This window comes from Toxotes jaculatrix, chromosome 22 (assembly GCF_017976425.1).
Source record: "Toxotes jaculatrix isolate fToxJac2 chromosome 22, fToxJac2.pri, whole genome shotgun sequence".
Classification (NCBI taxonomy): domain Eukaryota; kingdom Metazoa; phylum Chordata; class Actinopteri; family Toxotidae; genus Toxotes; species Toxotes jaculatrix.
In genome coordinates, this window is record NC_054415.1 from 6,206,158 (window position 1) to 6,229,315 (window position 23,158).

At 42.4% G+C, this 23,158-nt stretch overlaps 1 protein-coding gene across 1 annotated transcript in view; it reads right to left on the minus strand.

Annotated features, from left to right (window-relative positions):
- The window catches only part of pcloa (piccolo presynaptic cytomatrix protein a), a 49,345-nt gene that overhangs the window by 3,806 nt on the left and 22,381 nt on the right, over window positions 1-23,158 (minus strand). Inside the window, exons 6-22 of the mRNA XM_041030334.1 lie at window positions 18,937-23,038; window positions 17,043-18,586; window positions 13,955-16,025; window positions 12,120-12,167; window positions 11,392-11,474; window positions 11,037-11,112; window positions 9,927-10,052; window positions 7,529-7,637; window positions 7,021-7,085; window positions 6,379-6,563; window positions 5,827-5,877; window positions 5,464-5,594; window positions 3,795-3,821; window positions 2,605-2,698; window positions 2,066-2,137; window positions 1,730-1,976; window positions 903-1,160 (exon numbers count right to left, since the gene is read on the minus strand). Of these exons, the coding sequence (XP_040886268.1) occupies window positions 903-1,160; window positions 1,730-1,976; window positions 2,066-2,137; window positions 2,605-2,698; window positions 3,795-3,821; window positions 5,464-5,594; window positions 5,827-5,877; window positions 6,379-6,563; window positions 7,021-7,085; window positions 7,529-7,637; window positions 9,927-10,052; window positions 11,037-11,112; window positions 11,392-11,474; window positions 12,120-12,167; window positions 13,955-16,025; window positions 17,043-18,586; window positions 18,937-23,038 (9,289 nt within the window). The remainder of the gene's footprint in view (window positions 1-902; window positions 1,161-1,729; window positions 1,977-2,065; window positions 2,138-2,604; window positions 2,699-3,794; window positions 3,822-5,463; window positions 5,595-5,826; window positions 5,878-6,378; window positions 6,564-7,020; window positions 7,086-7,528; window positions 7,638-9,926; window positions 10,053-11,036; window positions 11,113-11,391; window positions 11,475-12,119; window positions 12,168-13,954; window positions 16,026-17,042; window positions 18,587-18,936; window positions 23,039-23,158) is intronic.

The following is a 23,158-nucleotide window of genomic DNA, read 5'->3' on the forward strand; positions in this document are numbered from 1 at the left end:
TTCAAACAAAAAAAGAGGGGGGTGGCGGACTGCATGCACAGCCATCTCAGTGGAGGAGCTTCAGAAAAGCTGGTCGTTGCTTGTTGATAAACATAAAAAAAAAAAAACTCCAAAAAATAAGAAAATAAAAATATCAAAAGGGGGTTAGGGAGGGGGTGGGATTGCAACTTTTTTCTGTCTTAAAGGTTGGATAAATCAGTCCAAAATATTTAACTGCTAGCTTTTTCCTGCTGAACTCCATTAACTGAACTTGTAGCAAAAAAGTTTATAGTTTGCCGGTCTTGTCATTCAAAAGAGAGCTGGAGATGTCACTGTGCTCTGACACTAACTGACAGATTTTTGCAGATTTGTTCCTTCAGGATATCACTATTTTTTTCAGATTGTCCTTTTTTCCCATATTGTCATACTTTTACTTATCCTAAGTAAAGTTTATGTATTTAAATAACAATTCAAAACAGCAAAACTTAACTTTAACGTAGGTAAAATTATGTTTTGTTGTGCGTTTAACAACCTTAAAGTACTATTAAAAAATACGATTTATGGCCTCTTAACTGTATTTAATGGTTAAAGGTTTTAAATAGTCAGAAATGGCCTTTTATAAGCAACTAACATGCCTCTCTGGGTTCAGTGAAAGGGCGTCAAAGTTAGGAAGGTCAAAGACAGGGTGCTACAGTACAGGTGAGGTGCTGGTTCTACACACTTGTGAGTACGTACAGAAGAGAAGCGGTGAGAGGTTGACAGACTGTGAATACACAGAAGAAGAGGACCAGAGGGTGTAAAGGGTGAGGGAAACCAAGAATAGAAAAGGAAACTAAAAGAACAGAAAAATAACTCAACAGAAGGTAGAACAGATGAGTGCGAGGAGGCCATGCTGCGTAGGCTTTATTTGCGTCTTGGTTTACTTGGTTGGAGGCGTTGCGGCGGCTGCTGCTGTGACTGCTGTGGGGCATCGCCCGTTGCTATGGCAGCGCCTCCGCTGCTTCCAGTGCCGCTGTCCTGATGGTGTTGCCGTGCGGCGCTTTTGCTGGAGCGTGAAGCGCCGTGCGAGCGAGAGTGTTGACTGTGTCCATGGCTGTGGCTTTGGCTCTGGCCCTCGGACGGGGAAGGCTTCGATGTGCCAGGGCTACTGTGAGATTTCTCGATAGTGGGCACCTGCGTGTCTAAAACAACCAGATTCACCATATTACCAAAAAAGCTATCTTTTACTTTAGTGCACTGAGGCTGTTACTTTTTGTGTAACACCTGAAGTGAAGGAGTTGCTGGCGAGTCAGATAATGCCTTAGTAAGTCTATGACCGTCCAGCGTACTCATTAAATTTGTTGGGTATATTTCTAAATTAGTTGAACATTCAAAGCCTTCCACGGCCATGTTGCCCTCTGTGTTAGGAGGAAGATAGAGGGAAGCTAAAGCTAGGCCTCTGAGCTGGGTGACATCATGGCAACCAAGAAGACCATGAGAAAGCAAAAAGCATGAAGCTGAAGCTACGATGGGTGCGCAAAAATGGGCAGAGGAAGGTGCTGGTAGAAAGAAAGGACTGCAGAAAGAGAAACAGGTGGACAGAGGTGGACACTGAGAAGGAAAAAACAGAAGTGAGAGGCAGTGACAGAAAGAGAGCACAAAGTAAGAGAGGTGGGGAACAGAAACAGCAGAAAAGCAGAAGGGTATAGAGGGTTGTTAGGGGGTGAGAGTGATAGAGTCGAGCAGGTGAGGGGCATTCATCGTGTCCTACCCTTGGCCGGATCTGGAAAGATCCCGTGGCTTCGGCTCTTGATGACAGATGATTTTGGGGAATCCTGATTGTCATGTGAGGAGCCAGTGGTTTTAGGGGAAGAGTGCTGTGAGGAGGGTTTAGAGGAACTGTGTCGGCCCTGGCCTGAGTGGGAGCGCCGGTGGTGGTCCCCCTCGCTCTGCTCCTTCAGGGGGAGCCACCGCGGGACGTTGTCCAGCTGGGCGGTGTTGGACAGGTCAATAAGGACCTGGGAACAAACAGAAGTTTAATGGGCATATGCATAAACATCTATCGGTACACTACTGAATGAAAACTGATCTTATCAAAGAGGCTTACCTCTCCTAAGAAATCATTTGAGGAGCACTTGTCATAGTCCCACACGCTCACCTCCAGGGTCTTCTTCCTCAGCTGGAACACACACACACACACACACAGTTAAATAGTTAATTAATCTTTATAGTAACCTATCTTGGCTGAATGCACAAGAAAATGACAAAAAAAACCCTTCAAGAAAAACATGTGCAGTCATTCGGGCAGCTTAAAAAAAAACAGACAACAGAAGTTCACAAATTTGCTATGATTAATGTGGGTCCAACAAATCTAAAATGGGATCTAAAATGATATAATTAAATCCCAATAGCATTTCCATCTGCTCCACTAAAGCCAATGGCCAACGATACTAGTCACAATGCCAGTGGAGAAAAAGCAATATTTTGTGTTGTTTTGCATCATTTTAACATGGAAACTGATACATATGCTCTTCTTTGTGCCTATTCACTATTTGCTGAAGAGGTATATAGGTATATATATATGATGCTGCATGTGTGCCACCATGACTGAGTGTACCTGGGTGTGTCTCTGACCACATTCAGTACCTGCTCCAGGTGGATGTTCTTATAGATGACAGTCTGGTTCCATTCGGGGTTGAGACTCTTCCCCGCATGTTTGGACCTCCTCTTGTTTTCAGCACTGGGGAAACACATCACAACGCTGGTCACAGACATGCAAAAGTCCAGCAGGTTTGTGGGGCACCACAATGCAGAAAGCACAATATATTGGACTAGGGCACAATGTGACAGTAGAAGGGGGAGAATGAATGTGATGCACATTGTTTGGATGGTAACAGTGTATGGGCCTACGTGCATGGACGGCAGGGTACAATGTCAGGGTGTGCTGCAAAAAAGTCCATTTTGATGTCCATCAAGTCATTGTCTAAAACAAGTGAAAATGTACGTCAGTAAGAAAAGCGTTTGACTCGTTTCCGATTCAATTTTATCCACTTAAAGTCAATTTACAGAAAGAAGAAATAATATCATAATAATCTAACTTCACTGACTATTCATTTCACCTGTTTCATGGACAAAAACATCACAGCAGACTCAATGGAACAGAATGAATGACTTGTTAAGATGGATGTTTTTTGCAGTGTGTAGGGTCTGATTTCAGACTGTAGGATATGAGTAAGTCTGTGAGAGCTAGCTTGGTAAAGACAAGCACAATCTACTGTATATTGGAAAAAATGGAATGAATAAGGACTGCAGAGCAAAATAATGGGAGTGTTTATCGAATGTAGCAGGGCATCGAGGGTACAGTGCGATGTTGGGGCACGATGTAGGACATTACTGAGGGAGTTTAATCACAAAACAGGGACAAACTAAAGGGTGTCAGGTTCAGTGTTAGGGTTTGAAACCACAATGGTTAAGAACAAAAACAGACCATCTACCACAAAAACACAAGTTAGCTGGGAAAGAGTTAATTGTCAGAAGAAAGGACTTTATGTTTATATGTGTTATGTTAAAGACATAGATGTTAATACTTGGGGATTTTTGTCCTTCAAAATGCAATGCATAGAGACTAAGCCTAAAGTGAGTGGAACATCATGAGAACATGGGAACTAAGGGAAAATGCACAATTGTTCCACGGTTAAGGGAGTTAGTTGGACTGAACTAATTGACTTGCATCAATAAGCCTCCAGTCAGTTAGAAAACAACGTGGACGTTTTGTTACCTTCACCAAAGTGACAACCAAAACAGAACCAAAGTGCCAAAGTGGGCAAGTCACATACCTGGCGTTCTGGACAACCATGACCTGACTGAGGGGGGTCCAGCATGCATTAAATATAAAGAACAACATACAGAAACAATAGTCAGAGGGAGGGTGGGGGTCAAAGAGTGTCTGTGGACTGTGAGTGCGAATGTGGGAGGGGGAAAATCACTGTAGTTTTAGGTGTCAGTGTGTGATTCATTAACTGTGTGTTTAGGAAAGGGGCAAGAGCAGGGATAAGAACTGTGGTACGCTGCAGTGGGTGGACTGAGTTTGTGCTTTAGTGCCTCATGAATTGTGTGTATGTGCATAAAGAGGGCTTTCAGGTGATGTAACGCATTCTTTGGCAACCCGAGTGGAGATCTGCTACTCATGGGCCCAAGTGAACAACGCATTGCATTTATAAACCTTCGTCACCTGAATGGAATTTAAACTTGTTCGTTTTAGGACTAGGACCTCATCACCTTACATGTAAACACAACTGTTAGCTAGGAAGAAACACAAGCAAGCAACACGTGTACATTCGCTTACATGCATCCTGAAGAAGCATAAATCCAGCTTTATACACACTGATATGTAAGTGTACATTACTTTTGCCATATCACACCATTTTTTTCCTCCTTCCTGGCTGCTGTGAATTAAATCATTTTTTAAAACCATCCAAAACACTGCAGGACCTCCATGTGGTTGCCAGGAGATCTGTGATGCATCTGAAAAGCCTCTGTATGGATTGCAATTGATGCTCTGATAGCTGTGAGTTTGACCATGTATACACATGTAGCATATACAATATGTGCACACATGCACTTAAATTAGCGTGTTCCCATAACTACTTTGCGTAGGGTGGCTGCAGGGCTTGTGGGTGGCACACTCTTCCAGTGACTTTAGCATAATCTTATCCCTGTCTAACATCCACATTGCATCTACACGTGTGAAGCTGAAGGCCTGACAGAGTAGCGGCGGCAAAGCCTACAGCCATATATTACTGTTTTATCTGAAATGACCACAGGAAAAACACGCTCTCTCTCTCGAGGGACCTCATATGGCAGAGAAGGTGGGAGAGTCAATTACATTAAAGCACAATCACAGTGAGAAGGGAGCCCTGGATATATGAGAGAGTGTGGATCGTATTGCAAGTAAATATGAGAGCTATTGATTTTCCCTGCACTCACACCTACAGTAGGCCACCCATCAACAGGGGCAACATCAACACAAGTACACTAAACCTCATATCATTTACATACTGTTTATGTCATTCAGAAGTGATAACAAGAACATGTAGTCGGAAAATTATAAAACATAACATTTGGTGAACCTGATTTGTTGTGTATACGCTGGTGCTATGGAACTGACACCTAAGAAAGGTCATGTGCTGCACATTGAAAGATGTCATGGAAAGCCAAAATCAATTGTGAATCCATTTTAAAATGAATGGAAATTAGGTTTGAGCTTAACAAAGTGGCTGCCTGAACAGTTTGGATGTCAATGGGAAAATCAAAGCAGGTGTACTCAAATTCCGTCTCAAATGCATGAAAAAAAAAATCACATCTAACACAATTCTGTTTGTTTAAAACAACAAAATTGGCACACCTACAATACTTTCCCCATTTTGTGTCATTAATCCTAAACTGACCTTGGTCCTGTTCTGAACTATCTGAGGAGTGCTAGCAGGTTCCACATCCTTGACTCACCCTCTCCCTGGCAGGAGATATACTTTAACAAATGGGTCAGAGTAGCCATTGTTGTCCCGCAAGGCAAGGTTTCTGGCCTGCAGGACATGAACAATCAAGTTGCCAAGCTGCTTGTCGTAGTGGATTTGAAGCTGCAGAAAGAAGCACACTGAATTAAAATGGATCCAAATGCATTTCATTCAAAGTAATATTTGTAAGAAAATCAAATATAGGATTCATTTTATATTTTCTTGCATTTATTTAATTTCATGTTTTTGAAAACTGTAAAACTACACACTAATAATAAAACTAGAGGTAATATTTTAGATCAAAACACATATTTTGACTCAAAATTTATAGAATTTATCATTTCTTTTCACAGACCTGTATCTCTCCAGAGATGGGATGGGACTGGGTCTTCATTCCCTCTGCAGTCTGTAACAGATATAAGCAACATACTTAGATGCTGCTAGCAAAAATCTGTAGGTGGAAACTTTGCATGTATTGGTGGGTGTTCAGACTGTACACTGCGTACTGTACTCTGCTCTACTTGATGCAGTGCTTGAGGCTAAACTGTAAGTTAAACTCTCGGAATTGATGCATCTGTGCTTCTGTTTCATTATTCATGTTGGACAAGTTACAAAAAATATATGTTCCAACTTGAATATAATCTACATAGAGCTTAACAAAGCTCCTTTGGAAATGCATCACAATGTGTAAGTTGCCGAAATAAGAAGGTGTGGCCTCCGTTAGCCCTCTGATTTAGGCATAACAAGAAGGCAACCTGACCAGAAGTGTTGTGAACATAATGGCTCTGAGACTTCAGGGATATACTGTAATTTGTGACCGGAGCCATCCACTTTTAAAAGGTGATCATTATTAACTTAACAATTACGTGCTGAACATGACTAACAAACTCCACTCCTGTGGATTCACCTTGCTGCTGTGGCGTTTCTTGCTGACAGATGGTGATCCTGGCTGAGCGGGACTGGAGGTTGCTGAGGTGGTGGCAGGCAGGCCTGAGGAAGAGGTGGACGTTGGAGCCTGCTGCTGTGACACCTTCTGCAGCTCAGCCGCCAGCTGCTTGGGGTCAACACCTGGAGACCTGGGAGGTCTGTCGCCTGCAACATGCATGCAAACAGCCATAAGTACAGATCATCATCATCATCATGCATACACAAACCCAAACAAACACATACAATAAAATGGAAGCTTCATCCAGGAACTGAGACTGAAACAAGCAAACTTCTGGTCACCAATTTAATTGAAAATGAAGAAAGAAACCATTAACAGAAAACTTAATTGAACATGTAAGCACCACCTTATGACAGCCCTTTGAAAACAATCTAATGTTCCCATAATGACTCAGTGTAATGCAGACAGAGGAAATAGGCCACAAGTAATGCATGGCTGAACCTGAGAAAAGAGCAAATCGCAGATGAAAGCGAGTATGAGAAGAGAGTCTGAAAATTGCAAGAGACAAAAGTTAATTAGGAAACACAGAGGAGGTGGAGATGGTGGTGGTGAGAAGCAGTAAAAGCATGTTGGGGCTGGAGTTATAGAAATACTGCAACTCACCTTTGCTGTGCTCCTGGAAATCTAGGTGCTGGGAACCCTCAGACTCAGCCAGCATGTTGAGATCACTGAAAATCAGGAAAATAACACATCACATAATATCTGCAAATAAACTCAAAAATGAGAAAATAAGTAAAACTGAAAAACAGTACAGGTGAAGATAAAAGAGGACTGATTAGTTATAAACTCAATCAGGTACAGCAAAGCCAACAATCATGACTTTTAAATATGAAACGAGAAATCAGGTTCTATTTTAAAGGTGGATGTTTCATAGAATTTAATGTTTGATTCGTGGGGAAATTGAGCTTTTGCAAGTAATGACAGTGACTGAAAAAAGAAAGAATAGCAGAGGGGAGTACTAGGGAGAGATAAGAGGCAGGAAATGTAAAAAGAGTGATGATTTAGATCCAAGATAAACTGAGGGAGAAAATAAAAAAATGACAGAAGGATGAATATGGTATGCTAAAAATATAATGCTGGAGAGAAAGACAGTGACAAAGGTTATACTCACAGTCTGACACACACTTCTGCCTCGTTACACGGCTGTCCAACGAGCCCTTGTACTTCTTCGTAGGTTTTCCCTGTCAGGAGAACACCATTCCACTCCAGGACCTGCATTCCTATACACGATTCGCACACAGGAACACCCACATTTACAGTCAAAAATACAGTATTCTGTAGAATCCCTACTTTACACTTACAGTGCAGAACAAACAATTTATTTCAAACCAAAAAAAAAAAACCAAACAAACCTTGAAGTGAGTAGCTCTTTGAACGGATAAAGGGATCAGTTCATTCAAAAATAATCATGTTGGCTAGGATAAGTGACCAGTTCATGGTCTAAAATCCATGCTTTGATTCACAGCGAGTGATCTTTTGAGAGAAAACAAGATTTAATTCTTGCACTCAAACGACATGTGCATCAGACTGCAAGCCAGAATTGGAGAGATAAATGCTGGTGACAGCCCAAACAGCAGCTGTGTGACAAAGCTGCTCATGGAGCACTCAGGGACAAACAGAGTAAAAATGAACTTGAAAATGGCCTCATGTTATAGTTAACAGCTATAAAACTAGAACAACAATTCAAACATGCTGATTTATGGCCCTGAAAGAAAACAAAATCCAATCAGATACAATTTTCTCCAGCCTACTGCAGCAATGACCAATGTCTCGTAGGAGGAAATGGACATTTATTTATATTTAATTCAGCAGCTCATATGAATCAACACAGCACAGCAAACCCACTGCATCCTCCAAAACACACCCTGCACACTGGCAGGACTTACACAAGTTGAAACAGCTCATGAGGAGAGTCTTCTGTTTGCGACGATACTCTCTCGCTGCATGTGTGAGTGACAGGGAAGCTGTACTGTAGTTTCATCCTCATATTACGCATCAAATTGGTCCTATTGTATGGCTTGTGAAATCTGAATCTCAGCAACAGACAAACAAGCATGCCATCCTACAGATGCTCTGATTCGGTCTCTCTGTGACGCTAAGCCTCTGCGCCTGTTGAATCTAACAACATTTCTCCATATTCACACCACAGACAGTGAGATGCTGAGTTCCCACTGGCAGAACCAAAGTACTTTGCAGCCATTCTGCTCAGTGTTGATGACAGGGTTTATGGGTGTTATCACGGTTGAGTTGTCCTCGTAGCTGACAACACCACAGATGCATCCTTGCTCTTGGACTGAAGCAGCTTCAGTTTCAAGCTATACCATAGACTCCTTTCTTTGCTTAGAATAAAATACATGAGACCGTACGCATTGCTGAGTGTATAGTGTAAAGCATATCTGAGTTTAACAGAAAACTGTATTAAAGAGCCCAATGATTTCTTGATGAATAATAAGTAGAGTAAATTGATATGAAGTATTTGTCATAAGAAACTAATATAGTACAATAGTATGTAAAAATAAAAAATTAAAAAAAATCTAGGGTCTATTAAGTTTTGGAGAAATTACACAACATGCATTTTTCACATGATTAATTTGTCATTAAGTTAAACTGGAGAATCCAAGTTCCACTATGTCATAAAAATCTGACGTTTTCACTGGAATACTTTCAGAATGCCCAGATGAAGAAATGGAGGAACAACCAAAAAAAAAACCAAAACACACAGCTAAAGAGGATTAAAAAAAAGGAAACGGAAAGAGACACAAACAAGAACAGAGTGTGTGGAAGGAATTGCCCACGCTCAAACACATACACACATCCACAGAGTACAGACAGATGGATCGCACACACACTATACAGGTCCAAACTGGGCAATATTTCTCTCTCTCCATCTCACAATCCATAGCTCACTAGAATGGCAGCTTCAAAAAGGCTCAGGCTACAGTTTTACCAGTTGTCCTACAACCTCAATGCACCTCAACCCAGAGATTAAATGGGACTATGAGTAGACAGACTGGGAGGGTGAGAGGGTTAACTGTTTTCAGACTCCCCCATGTGAAATCAATAACAGCTCATGAAATGTGTTCCTGTTAATACACCACACAGCAATTTATCCTCAGGTGATGTCAGTGAGAGGTGTGTAAGGGTGAAATCACAGGTCATATATCTGCGGGCTAGTGCATTGTGGTTACACGGTGAGTTGGTGATATAGCTAATGGTAGCTGTTGCAGCTGCTACCTCTGTGAAACAAAGGTAGTGCAACTGCTTACTGCTCTTGAGGAGCAGTCATCAAATAATAAATTAAATATGTCATACTCATTTGACCAGATCTCCATTATAATTCCTCTAAAAGTTGCTTACAAATCCAGATTTATAAATACTCCACGGGCAAGTTTCAATTTTTTGTTCTCATTTCTCATGACCAAATGTGAGTTGATAAAACTAAATGTAAATAAAGACTGAAGTTTGTCTTCACTCAGTTTCTCCCAGTTTATTTCGGTAAAGGAGCATACCTTCAAGAATCTTTCCTGTTTGTTCTGCAGCTCCACCAGGTAGGACCTTGGCAACATAAGCTCCAATGTCTCCATTACTGCCAGGGACCTCTTTCCCTCCAACTATGCGGATACCCAGACCATTTCCTGTTTATGATCAAAAACAAAAACTGGTGAGTGCCATTTGTAAATAGTCTGTGATCTCCAGCATTTCTTCTGTATGTCAACACACATGGAGACTTACCAAAACAGATAACTGTGCTTTACCCTGCTTTTTTAAAGTTTTGTGTAGGTTCTATAGCAGCTATATAAGTACTTATACACCCACAGTTATTGCATTTGTCACAGCATATATGCCAATTAACTCCTCTACTGATTATCCACAAATCATATGTGGATCTATTATGCATTCATCCACTCATAAAAAGGCTGCACCTTCACCTGCACGGAACCAGAACCTGCTTCATTTTACAGCATAAACCACTTTAACATGGTTACGGCAACGAAAACAAAATGACTGAGGCAAAAATGACTCAGTTCAGCACCAGGCCCTCGTAAACAAAATGCTTCCTTTGTGGGCTGTTTGTTAATTGCGTAAGATAATCCTGAGTGTGAGGGATACGCCATTTTGAGCATAGCAATGACTGATGAGCGTGGAGAAGAGCCAAATCAAAAGGGAAGCCAGGAAATGAAATGTCTGCCTGCTTTGAGCCTGGAGGAATGGTGCGATGGAATGGAAGGGGAAGTGACTTGCCAGTTTGTTGAGTTTTGGCATGAATATCAAGTAAATAAAATGCATGAAGCACACTAGTCATGCTCTGTAAACCTAAGAGACATTATGATCCATATTAATGTGCACAATTTACGGTCTTTATCCTTTTGAAAATAGTTTTGAATCTGATTTATAATCATTCACATTGAATAACAGGGAAAGGGTGTCTGTGTGGTAAACTGTGCATATTTGATGCAGTCAGTGAGCAATGGGGTCAATAAAATCTAATGCAGGCATCACAATCAATAACACATTACCTTTTAATACATGTCTCTTCTGATGCATATTACTCCTACTCATACAGTAGCATGCTGATGTTGTTGTTGTTGAATGAAATGTAGTAAACCGTGGTACTTTACCTGAGACACTGCGGTCTTTGGGATCCCTCTGGAGTTTGACCCTGAGGTGAGGGAAGGGGTAGTATGGGCCTTTTCCCTGTGGTCCATACACAATGGTAAGATGTCATGTATGTGCAAAGCAAATGGGAAACAGTTAAGTATGGATTCTTTGCATCATGAACATATATGTGGCATTTAAGTGCCTTGCATTAGCATCTGAACATACATACCACATACTGATGTCCAGGTGACTGAATGCGGGTGCATGCATTTCATTAGTGCTTGGACTTGGTATACAGTACATGTGAGAACTTTACTACAATATCTATGTGTACAGTATGTGTGTGTGTGTGTGTGTTTGTCTTTGCTGTTTCACCTGTCTCTTTTCTTGTCCATTCTCTGAACGCCCATCTCTTGGTTTGTCAAACCAGTCTGTCTCTTCTCGTCTAAGGTGGTAGGCTTCAGGGATAAAAACAAGCAAAACTTCAGAACCAATCTTAGAATCTGGACTTTTTCATCCCACTCGAGAGGATGGGTTTCAGTTCATTCAAAGGCGACTACAGGCCAATAAGCAAAATTTGTTTGTGAAAAGTAAATACTGATTAGAAACTGCGACAAAAACATGAGGAAGGTTAAAAGGCCCAAAAAAAAGGAAAAAAAAGGAACTTGTTTGCCGAAAGGAAAAGGATGCTGAGCAACATAACATTTTCATAGGTACTGTAAAATAAACAGAAAAAATAATGCAGTTGGAATAAAAACTGTTTTAGTACAGTATGTATAGTAGCATCATCTAAACCTATAGTGCTGTAATTTTCTATGAATGTAAATGTTGGGTATGTACATATTTCTCATTACGCTCAAATTGTTAGGAAGGAATGTGTATATATGTACAGTATGTCTTATTATATGACATTTGTAAAATTGCACATTAAATCACTAAATTTGTTTTGAAATACAAATAGAAATTGTGTTTATTTGCAATTTTACAAGTGTCTTAAACCTCCCCAACATTTAGTCAACATTTAATGGAATTATATATTTGACTTGTGGTGCAGGTTAATATGTTAGCTTATGGATGACTAGAGAACTGAACTAATACTCTACCATTGGTTGCATCGTCTCTGTTCAAAGCCATCAGGGAACCACTTAGGGCTGGAATCAAGGCAAATTAGTTTACATTGCAAAATGATGGGATCCATATGAATTTATTAACAAGTAGTTAAGCTGCATTCAAGACAACTCAAAACTGGGATCTTTAAACTTTTCAACCAGAAAAATATGGTAAACAAAAATCCCCTGATCAAAGTCTACACTTCAGCTTGGAAACTGACAAGTTCCATACTGCTTTCATTAAGCAACACAGGAATTATTGTTATATAATTTTGTCATTGCTGCAAGACTAGGCGCTGACAAAACTTATCTTGTCAACAAGATAACAATTTGTAATAAATGGTTTTTATTTTTTAACCAGATGAACATTTTTTAAAAGAGGAGATTGCAGAGAACTGAAATGTACCCAAATTTTATGTTCTTTCTTACAAAATGACTTATAATTCCTGTTGGAATAAGACACTGTTCAGCACAATTTACAAAAACTGGGTCCTCATAGTAATGACAGTTCAGAATACAGAATACAGTGCTTTTAGTAAAAGAAAGTGTAAGGAAAAGGAACCAGTGAAATGGAAGACTTGCTCAGCAAATGTTAATTAAATAGTTTGGTTTTCAATGCTATTCTTGAATTCCTGATTTTTAAATGAGTTTTTCTTTTTTATAATCAAAACTACAGAAAATCATGGGCCATACTAATAGAGTGTGTCCTTCTAGATTAAAGTAGGCAGGCATAATAACTTTAGAAAATGCAGTATGAAGAAACTGTATAGAAAGATTGATGGGCATACATGTATTCCATGCAAGATAAAGTCACTAATGTATCACAATACATACAGTAAGCATTTCACGACAAGACATGCAAGTTAAAGTTTTATATTTATTAAACACGTAAGTGTTGCAACCACATACCATGCATTTCAAACATAAAAACCATCAAGGTCCTTTAACTGTGATGACAGCATCCTGCTTCAAACTATTTTTTTTTTATGTCATTATAATGCAGCAAAGTTTTGATCTTGCCTATAGTTTGGTATCATAATAACTGAACCCACAAATATAAGTATGGAACTCTGACGTGATTATGAAATACACCAACACCACCCACTATGAGCATTACACACCAACTATTCAAAAATATAATTCATGTACTGTCATAGTACACAGTAATTTTAGAAGAAATTACTCTTCAAGAATTGGACTAATTGACAGAATTCTGGACCAATTATGTAAATTTTTCAAGTGGGGAGGCACTTTTTCAGTGGATCATTTATTGATAAAAGTTTTCTAAATCTGACCTAAGTTCTGCAGTTGTGGCCCAAGCTTTGTATACTTCACAAGTACAATATGGGAGACTTGAAAATCTTCTTTAAGAGTTTAAACAGCTACAAATGACAGCATGCTCTAAATAAAATATGGACTGCCATAAGCGGTACCCTCCCACACAATGCTGATGTATCAGAAAGATGGACTGTACGATGTTCATGCAGCAAGCAAATATAGGAAAATGTTACACAATATCTGGAATGCAGACAGAGACAGTGCATGCATTAAGATACATTCAAGCCCATCCTATAAGACACAGAGCAAATTGTAGAAAGGCATGCATGCACACTAGACCTCAACAGAGTGACCAAATGTACTGACACCAGAAAATAAAAAGATATTCACCAAAATGTCATCAGACACATGCAGACTTTCAATAAATACACAAAAGCTAAATAATATCCACATCAGAACTAAATGCATGCAAGACAAACCATAATCAGACACTCTCAAGGATGAAACATTAAATAGGAAAACAGTGACAGTTTGACAAGTCTGTTTTTTACCTTCACTATCTGACATGGTGCCCTGAAGGTCATCCAGAAGCACATAACCCCTACCCCTGGTTGGCTCTTCCCTGATATGTTGCTGCTGTTGGGAGTCCTGCAAGGAGAGGCACGAACCAAACTGGTCCCTTGAATCAGCTGAGATGGGTGGCAGAGGTCCTGCTGATGCACGGGCCATGCCCATAGGCTGCCCAACAGGGCTCAAGGGACTCTCTTCCTCCGAGTTCTGGGCCACTATGGGTATTCGCCCACGTCCACTTTGCACAATAGGAAGGCTGGTGGGTTTGGTGCGACCAGAGGGGGTTTGATAGCTTCCTCCATCTCCAGTTGCTTCTCCATCCCCTTTAAGCCTCAGTGAAGAGCTGGAAGGGTCCCTTTTGATAGACAAGTCCAGGCCATAGCAAGATGTGGGCCTGGATGAGGGTCTTGAGCGGCTACCACTAGGATAAGCAGAGTCTAAGCCCAAGCTCTGGCCCAAATTTAGTGACCCAGCTAAGTTGGCCCCCAAGGTGGATCCAAGGTACTTTTGCTGCTCAGCAATATTCTTACGAAGACCAAAGGTAATTTCATCCTGCATAAGCCGGCTGGATCTTGGGGATGCACTGGTAGACCCCAGATAACTGGTATAGTCTGTGTCTAGACCTCTGTTGTCTGTAACAGAGGAATACTTGGAGGAGATTTTAGGATCTATTAGTGGAGTCTTATGCTTTTGGTACAACATAGATGCTGGAAGTTGTTTAGCTGCCTGTTTCTCTAGAGTTAGTCGACTGATGCTGTACTTTTCTGACTTTGGATAGTGTCTTTGGGAGTAACTAGAGATGCCAGTGCTTGGGGTATAGTAATGCTGGGAGAGACCTGTCAGTTGTTCTAAGTTTTCTGTCCCACCCGTACTTCTCCTAAACTCTTGCTTGAGCTGCTGCTTCAGCAGTTTCAGTTCGTATGGTTCCTCCATTGTATCCTCTTCATCAGGGGTCTTTCCAAAAGTATGGAGTCTGGAGGTGGATCCCAGGTAATCAGTAGAGCCCAGATCTGCAGCACTCCTTCGCAGCAGCTTCTCTGCCTTAGCTAGCTCCCTCTCAGCTAGACTATAAGATGAAGACAGACCTGTGGAGCCCTTAGCCAGCTCTGCAGCATCTTCAAGCAGCATGTAACTCCGAGGTGTATGGTGATCTACATCTGTGTAATAGGAATCAGAGACAGAAGACATGGGGCTACCTGCTATACTTCCCACCTCCAAGGCTCTGAGGTCAAGGTGGTTGCCATATTTGTCATACTTGACTCCCAGGTAAGATGATGATATGGGATCAGGTTGGCGACTAATGACATCATATTTAGTTGCATCCAGCTCTGAGAGGAGGGCTGCTTGTCTGGCAGCTTTCTGCTGCAACAAGAGCATCTGGTGGTAACTCTGCTGCTGGGAGCTAGTGAGTGAGGGGACAGAAGAATAGATTGAATGAGACTGGTAGGACTGGGGAGGCTGGTAGAGAGTCTGCTGGTATTGGCTTTGAGGGTATTGATACTGGGAGTATTTTCCATACTCGTGCTTGGTTTGAGGTGGGACAAATTCATCCAGTTCTGACTGAGGAGCTGTCCTGGGACGTTCAAGACCATGACTTTCAATCTCCTCATCTTCACCATCTCCACGCCCACCTCTAGTCTCTCGGATATTACTAACCTCACTGTCTGACATATAGTCTCTGTCCTCAGCAACACTCTGTAAGTAGGCCCTTTCTCTCTTCTCTCTCTCTTTCAGCAGTGCATCTTTTCTCCTATTAATGCCCATTTCCAAGTACCTAAGCTTGGCATCAATCTCTTTCTCCTCCTCATCTAGCTCTGCTTGTCTTTTGCGGAGTTTGGAAGACTCACGCTCCACCAGATCTAGCTCACGATCAATGTCTTGTAAGATTTTGGCACGTGCCATGTTGGAATTGCGGCACATTCTTCGGCGGGCAGAACCTGTGCTGTATGCGGTTTGGCCACTGGTCGTTGACTCCTCCTCTGATGGTGGATTGGGGAGAGTCCTCTTCACCTTCTTTTGAGTGCCTGTTGGTGTGCCACCTGAGCCTTTACCCTGTAGGAAAATCCATGAATCCATGAAAAAATGATTAGCACTGTAGGAACTGTATTAAAAATTATATGATTCTAAAAAAATTACTTTCTCTTAATTGTATTAATCAGATAAAATTAACCTGAGATAATTGCTAAATTTTGCATAATTTAAATTATGCAATCAAATTTTTAAAAAGGGAAACAGCAGTGTCAATTCTGGTCTTTGTGGTGTTAATATGAAGTCAGGACTATAAATTAGACATGAACATGGTGTTTGAATGTATGAAAGGTTATTGGAAAACACTTTATTGATCCCCTTTTGTATGTCGCAGTAAGATATGTATTCCTGTGCCATAAATGTTACTCAGTACTCACTCAATTGTACAATCCTAAGTGTAGTCTCAAAAGAAGTAATGTATTCACATTAAGCCTCTATGGATCTCAAACAGCTCAATATTTTCTTGCAAGCTCAGCTTATTTTCCATCCTTTTATGTATGTATGAGATTCTCAGCAGTGAATTTCCGAAGCAGAAAACTGACTTCCATACCCCAGGAGGGCCAGAAGCAACATACGATGGCAAGTGGGTATGCACAACCTATTCATTTATATTTTTTTTTATAGCAAACAAAAAATTAAATTTGAGTTTTGCACATTACTTTGAATGTTTACATCATACATACCACAGTATTTAGATAGAAATACATACTGTAATTCTTGGAGTTAAATGCAGCAGAATTTAAGTTTTTATATATTGGTATGACCATTAAAGTCTACACTGTGTAATGTGTCTATGGTCACAGTGTGAGATTTGATGCATCCCTTAGGCTAAGGTCACACCAATGTACACAATGGAAAAAGCAGTATCGTATGGCACTGAATGCAGGATATCTGCTATTCCAACCATTAGACTAATTTATGTATTACTACATTTGCCTGCGGGTTTTTTAATGTGGTATTTTATCAAGAAATTTGCTAAAGCAAGAAATACCTTTCCATAAACAGCTGGGCAATAATTTAAGTGATACTTATAGTACTCACAGTATAGGTATCACCATACTGGGTGCCAGATGTTGCCTTTTCCTCTCCTGTCGGACTCATGGGCTTAGGGTCAGACATGGATCTCTGCATGGCTTTTGGTCCCCTAGGGCTTGCTGGAGAAGCTTTTGATGGATCTGTACTTCCTCTTAGTTTCTGTGGGCTTGTATCACCCAGTGATTTCTCATAGGACACAAACTCAAGGGATTTGCTAGGGGATATGCATGGGGATATAGGGGAATAGAGCACTTTAGGAGATTTAGGAGGGGCTTGAAGAGTAGAGGAATCAACTTTGAGGTTAGGAGACTGGCCTATTTCTAAGGGGGTAGGCCGTTTCTTTGGAGAGGTCCTTTCAGAGTCAGATAGCTCCATCCTGGTGTCCATTCTAATGTTCCCCTCTGTATCTGTTTGTATAGAAATCTCAGTATGGGCTTGAAGAGACATCTCTGACTGCCCACCCCTATCACCCCTGGCTGTGCGTGGCCGGCTTTGTCGGCCTCTGCTCTGAGCTTCCCATTCATCTTGATCCTCATCATCAGTCTGCACACAACTGTCAACACTCTTTTTAGCACTTCTCTTTTTTCTCCCTGCTGCATAAGCTTTGCTAACTGCCTCATCCTCTTCATCTGTCTGGCACCCGCTATCTGTGATTTTTCGAGACAGCACTGTGCCATCCGGTCCTAAGACAAGTGCCTCCTGCAAGCCATGTCCTGGTGTGTCCCCGCCTGGGTACATCTGACGAAGCTTTTGCTCTTCCAGTTGCACACGCAGTTGCTCTTGGAGTCTCTGAATCTGTTCAAGCTGCTGCTGTTGTTGGGCATAGGTTTCTTTCTGCATCATGAGGTGAGCCTGTCTTTCCTCTTGTTGTTGGGCCAGGATCTGCTGCTTCATGGCCTGCAGCTCCTCCAGTTCCTTCTGTACTAGGAGCTGCTCTTGCTCACGGAACCGCTGAATCTCCTGGCGTTCCCACTCTAATTCCTCAGCCAGGCGCTGTTGCTTGAGTTTTTCCATCTCTAGCCTCTCACGCTCTACTTGATACTGGCCATCCCCAGGAACCATGGGTGAAGACAGAGCTTCCAGTGAAGCAGCTATGGCCTCTAGGGATGCATCAGTGTAGGCGTCAAGGGATAAAGAGGTTGTTGCTGTTGTGACAGCATCGGCGGCAGTAGTACCCCCTCTAGAGATCTCCAGATTGAGTGGGGCATCTCCTTGTTCTTCTGTTGAAGTAGTGGAAATGGTGGACAGGAAACTGTGGGACCGTGTAAGTGGCAAGTTCTGGAGGTTGGACAGGGAAGGCATAGTGTCGCTGGTATGCATGCCTGACAGGGTATTGTATGTTGTACTAAAGATGGACCCAGGTTGGGTGGTAATGGCATATGTAGATGGGATTGGTGCTGCAACAGAGGAATAGACCACCCCATTTGATGACCTCAAGACACTGCTTGTACCAAAGACTGTACCAACAGCACTTGTAACTCTGGCTTGGGAATAGGGTGGAATTGTCATTCCTGCGTAAGTCCCTTTTTTGGAGTAGTCAACAGCTTCACCTGTCAAAAGTCAAAAATATCAGTTGAGTCCAAATAATGCAGACTTATTCAGTGTTGAAGCAAGCCATGCCTTGTCCAAATTATGAATAAAGGTGAAAAAGGGAAGAAAACCTCCAATGTTGAGAGGCGCAACAAGCATAAACAAGATGTACATTAACAGCATGCAGGCACATGCAAAAGTATTATGATGAAAGACAAAAAAAACAAAAAAAAACAAAAAAAGGAGCTGTCCATGCAAAACAAAACAGAAAGCAAAAACAAACAAAAATGTTCGCCATGTTAGCCATGAATAAGTGGTGGCAGTTCAAAATGACATTTAAGTGACAGATCTGCAATGTCACTGCACTGACCTGCATCAGAAATCTTTCCTGAGGTAAGATCTACTGCACCCTCTGTGGTGCCAGTGAAATTATAGCTGTTCTTACTCTTATAAAAGAACAGGCCAGCTTCTGCTAGGTTAGTGTCTGACATCGATGGTTTAATTCCACCAAAACCTCTCATGCCATAAGGTGATCGGTCATACTGGTAATGGTCATCACGATATCCAAAGCGGTCTTCAGGCAGAGGTGTGGTAGGTTGCTGAGTAGCGCAGCTTCCGGCAAATGGGAGCTTGTATACAACATCACAGCATACAGCTCTTTTTCCTGCAGTCAGATCCACTGGTTTACCATCATCATCTGTGATTACAGCTGTCACCACTTCTGCCGAAGCACCATCCACAGATACCACAGTGTTGAATGGTTTTGTTGTGCTAAGGTCAACAGCTCCTGCAACCGTGGTTGTACCCGTAGTTAATCCATTAGCAGCACAACTTGCAACAGAGGTCGGTGCAACAGTGACAGGGGTGGTTTGGAAAGTTCCTCCACCTGTACTTGATCCAACAGAGAGGTTAATAGGAATCTCTGTACCAACATGAGTGGAGGGCTGATAATCGACTGGTCGATAAATAATTTGGGAAATAGGCTCAAAAGATTTATTTTTTGTCAGCTGAAGGGGAACTGAGGATGCTTGAGAGGTATCTACATTGTCACATCGTTGGATTGTTGCAGCACAGGTTACAATGGTGATACTGTCAGTCACTATAGAAACAGTAGATGATTCAGCACTGAGGTTGACCACAGGTGACTGTACTGCACTGTTGTGACGACTGACATCAGTCACAAAGGACTGACGTCTTGAGTCTGGGCCAGAGGACAGATCCACACCATTCATACCTGATTCTGGGTCCACCTTCACAGTCCTAAGATCTACCACTTCAGAAGGTTGGAAGACCTGTCCATTCTGCGCAGGCATTTGGGGTTTAGGTTTCTCCATCGAGATGGGGACACCATTTGCCCGTGGAGCTGGCACTGGTGGTGGTGTCCTTTCATGAACAACAGCGACAGTTGTCCTTTGGACTTCTGTGGTGACCACTTGAGAGATGAGGTTAGGCATAACCGCAGATGGCTGTGCTGAGGCAGATATAGCCTCAATAATGTGACAAGAACTGGATACATGTTTTTCTGGGCCACAAATCTCTTGACTTTCAATGGATTCTGTGACTCGTGTGTATGCCAGAGGCACCCTGGTTGTTTGAGGAGGGGTTGGTTGTGGATGCTGCTGTGGAAATGATTGAGGTTGAGGCTGTGGTTGGTGATAGCTTTGGGACTGAGCTTGGTGTGAAGGAGATGCTGGGCCAGGGCTACAGGGAGCTTGAGTTGAGACACCGTCTACTGGAGAGCTGGGCTGAGATGGCAGTGTGATGACCACATATGTGTCACGAAGATTGCTGGCATATCTTGGAGAAGAAGGAGACTTTGGTGAGGGTTGAAACGGCTTGCTCTCAGAAGAGGGGCTCAGATTCAAGGTAATGTCAGTAGGACAGGTGGGAAGTACAGTAGGTCTTGATGGATGTGGGGCATGGGCAGGTGAAGAAGGCTGTGAGCCAGGCTTAGGTGCAATTGGTGGTTTGACACCATATCCTGTTCTGTGGCTATCGCCAATCCCAGCAGGAATGGATGGCTTTGGGGGAACAGGAGGGGGAACATGAGGTTTGTACGTTGGTGTAATTACTTGTCTTGTAGGCAGTCCTTGGGCTGTTGTCATAGCCACTGGCTCTGGTCTGACTGGAGTTGCTGAAGCCTGAGGTGGAAGTGGAACTGGAGGTTTCCTGGGAAAAACAGTAGGTTTGGGTGGGGTGGGAGGAGGCAGTGGCGGTGCAACAGGTACTTCTGCTTTTTCCTGAGAATTAGCCCTACGCAGGACGCTTGGCTTAGGGGGCACGGGTGGGGCAGTTGACACTACACTGGGAATACTGGGTGTGTACTGGGGGACTGTGGGCAAGGGTGATACACTGGGAATCACAGGAGCTGATATTCTTGGGAGTGCACTAGATAAGTCCACCACATCAGCCTGCGACGCTGCTATTGTGGTGTGAGTTTGCTGATCCGATGTGGATGATGGACAAGACTGTAACACTGTAACAGGTTCGGTTTCTGTTGCTGATGTTGTGTCTGATACTGCAGTAACCTCCTCTTCCTTTTTAACCATACTCTCATCATCAGAAGACAACTCTCCTGAAGAGCACTGTGTCACCTTTAAGTCTGGGATGGGGTGGAGTGCCCTTTTAGATGCAGTAGCTTCCACTTCTGGGTCCTGCTGAGTTGGACTTGTTCCAGGAGTCAGCACTCTTTTCATTAGCTCTTCATAAGCAGTTTCAGCATCCAACAATGGCTTTCCATCTTTGCCCAGTGTTACTGCACTGCTTTTGGAGAATGTATTTTCAGCAGGTTGCAGCACAATTTCTGGATTAGTGCTTTCCATTTTCGGCTGCATATTTTGATATTCCTGCTCCAGTTGCATGAATTCCTTCCTCTTCTTTAACATGTCTTCATAAACTTCATCTGGTGATCTCAACTTTTTCGACTGAGCAGGAATAACAATTTTCTCTGGCTCTCCCAAATCAGCTGTTGAATTGTCAATAAGAGATGCATAGGCATAGTCTTCAATGAGCATGCCTCCATAAAGGGACTCTTTTCCTGGTTGAATCTCACCTTTGTCAAGTGTTGGGGACTTAGCCCTCAGCATTATTTCCTCATAAGCCTCATCAGCAGATTTAAGAGGTTTTTGTGGTGGTATATCAGCATTTTGATCATCTGTTGGGGAGTGAAGAGATACTGATATAGGCAGTTGATAATTTTTCTGGACTGCTGCAATCTTCGCAGCATGAATTTCAAAGCCCTCAGGATCTGATTCAATACTGGGGGAGAAATCAGAGCAGGACGATCGTCTGATCTCCTCCATTTCAGCTTCTTGCCTCAGTTCTTCAGTTGGAGAGGCATCTTCAATGGGGGAAAGATTGCTTGGTGGTGTCTTTGGACGCTCTCGCCTCCTCTGGGCTCGAATCTCCTCTTTGTCTTTCTTGGATTTTTTCCCTGAGCCCTTCTGTTTTTCTTGCTCTCTGAGCAGCTCCTCTTCTTCTCGTGACTCTTCTTCCTCAGAAGAGTCTTCAATAGTTGGCAGCATCTGACCAGGTTGTCTGTGTTTGGCTTTTCTGTGTTGTTTACCTTCATCAGAACGGATATGGCTGGGACTACTACTGTCACTGTCTTCATCCAGTGATGAGAGGGATGTTGGGGATGTCCCAGGAGTGAAGCTGGATGCATGTAGACTGGACGAACCCTCACCTCTAGACCGATCATCTGGAGAGTCTGTAAGGCATTCCATTTCAGGCTCTCCATCGTCATTAATTATGCGTATAGGGCTGCTGGTTGCATTCAGTTCCATACTTCGGAATTTGCGAACTGCAGTATCACTTTGACGGTCCTCTTCTTTTGGTTCTGGTCCCTCCTCTTTGTCTATATCAGGTTTATCCAGTGAGCCGCAGAGTTGCTTATCTTCTCCATCATCTGGACTTATAGTGCTTTTTTTGGTAAGTCGCCTGGCTTTTCCTGATGTGCTCCTCTCTACAGCCTCTGTTTTCTTCTGTTCCATTTGTTTCTTCTCATCCTCTCTAATCTTTCGCCGGATTAGGTTTTCCTCATCAGACGGTGAAGCATCCTCATTCTCACTCATTTCCATTATCTGTTTTCGGATAAAGTCCTCATCATCCCCTGACATTGGGCTTTCTTTTCCAAAGCTTTCACTGCTATCATCCAGGGAATCAGCCTTGACATCCATGGGCACAAGGAGCTTTTTCTTTGCGGTACCTTTGGTTTTCTTCTCAGAAATTTCTCGGTCATCCTCTGAGCTAGGCGAGTCAGGTGAGAGAGGAAGCACCTCTAATTTACGTCTGGTCTTTAGGGTGTCTGTTAGTTTCTCCTCCTCATCCTTTGGTTGTGTGCTTGCCTGGGCCTCAAGAATGGGAAGGACTGTGTTTTCCAGCTTTGCAAGGTCCGATGGGCTGGTGGGACTGCCCTCCTTTGCGGCCATTTCTGTCTCTCCAGGCTCTTTCAAGGTCTCCACCATTTTCACCTGTTGGATTGAAATAAAACAGAAATAAGCTGTTATTTTTCCCTCAGATATTGCAACGAAAAATGTTTTGAGCTTGTTAGATGTGCACCATCTGCAGGTGCAGTTTGGTTTAATTTTTAT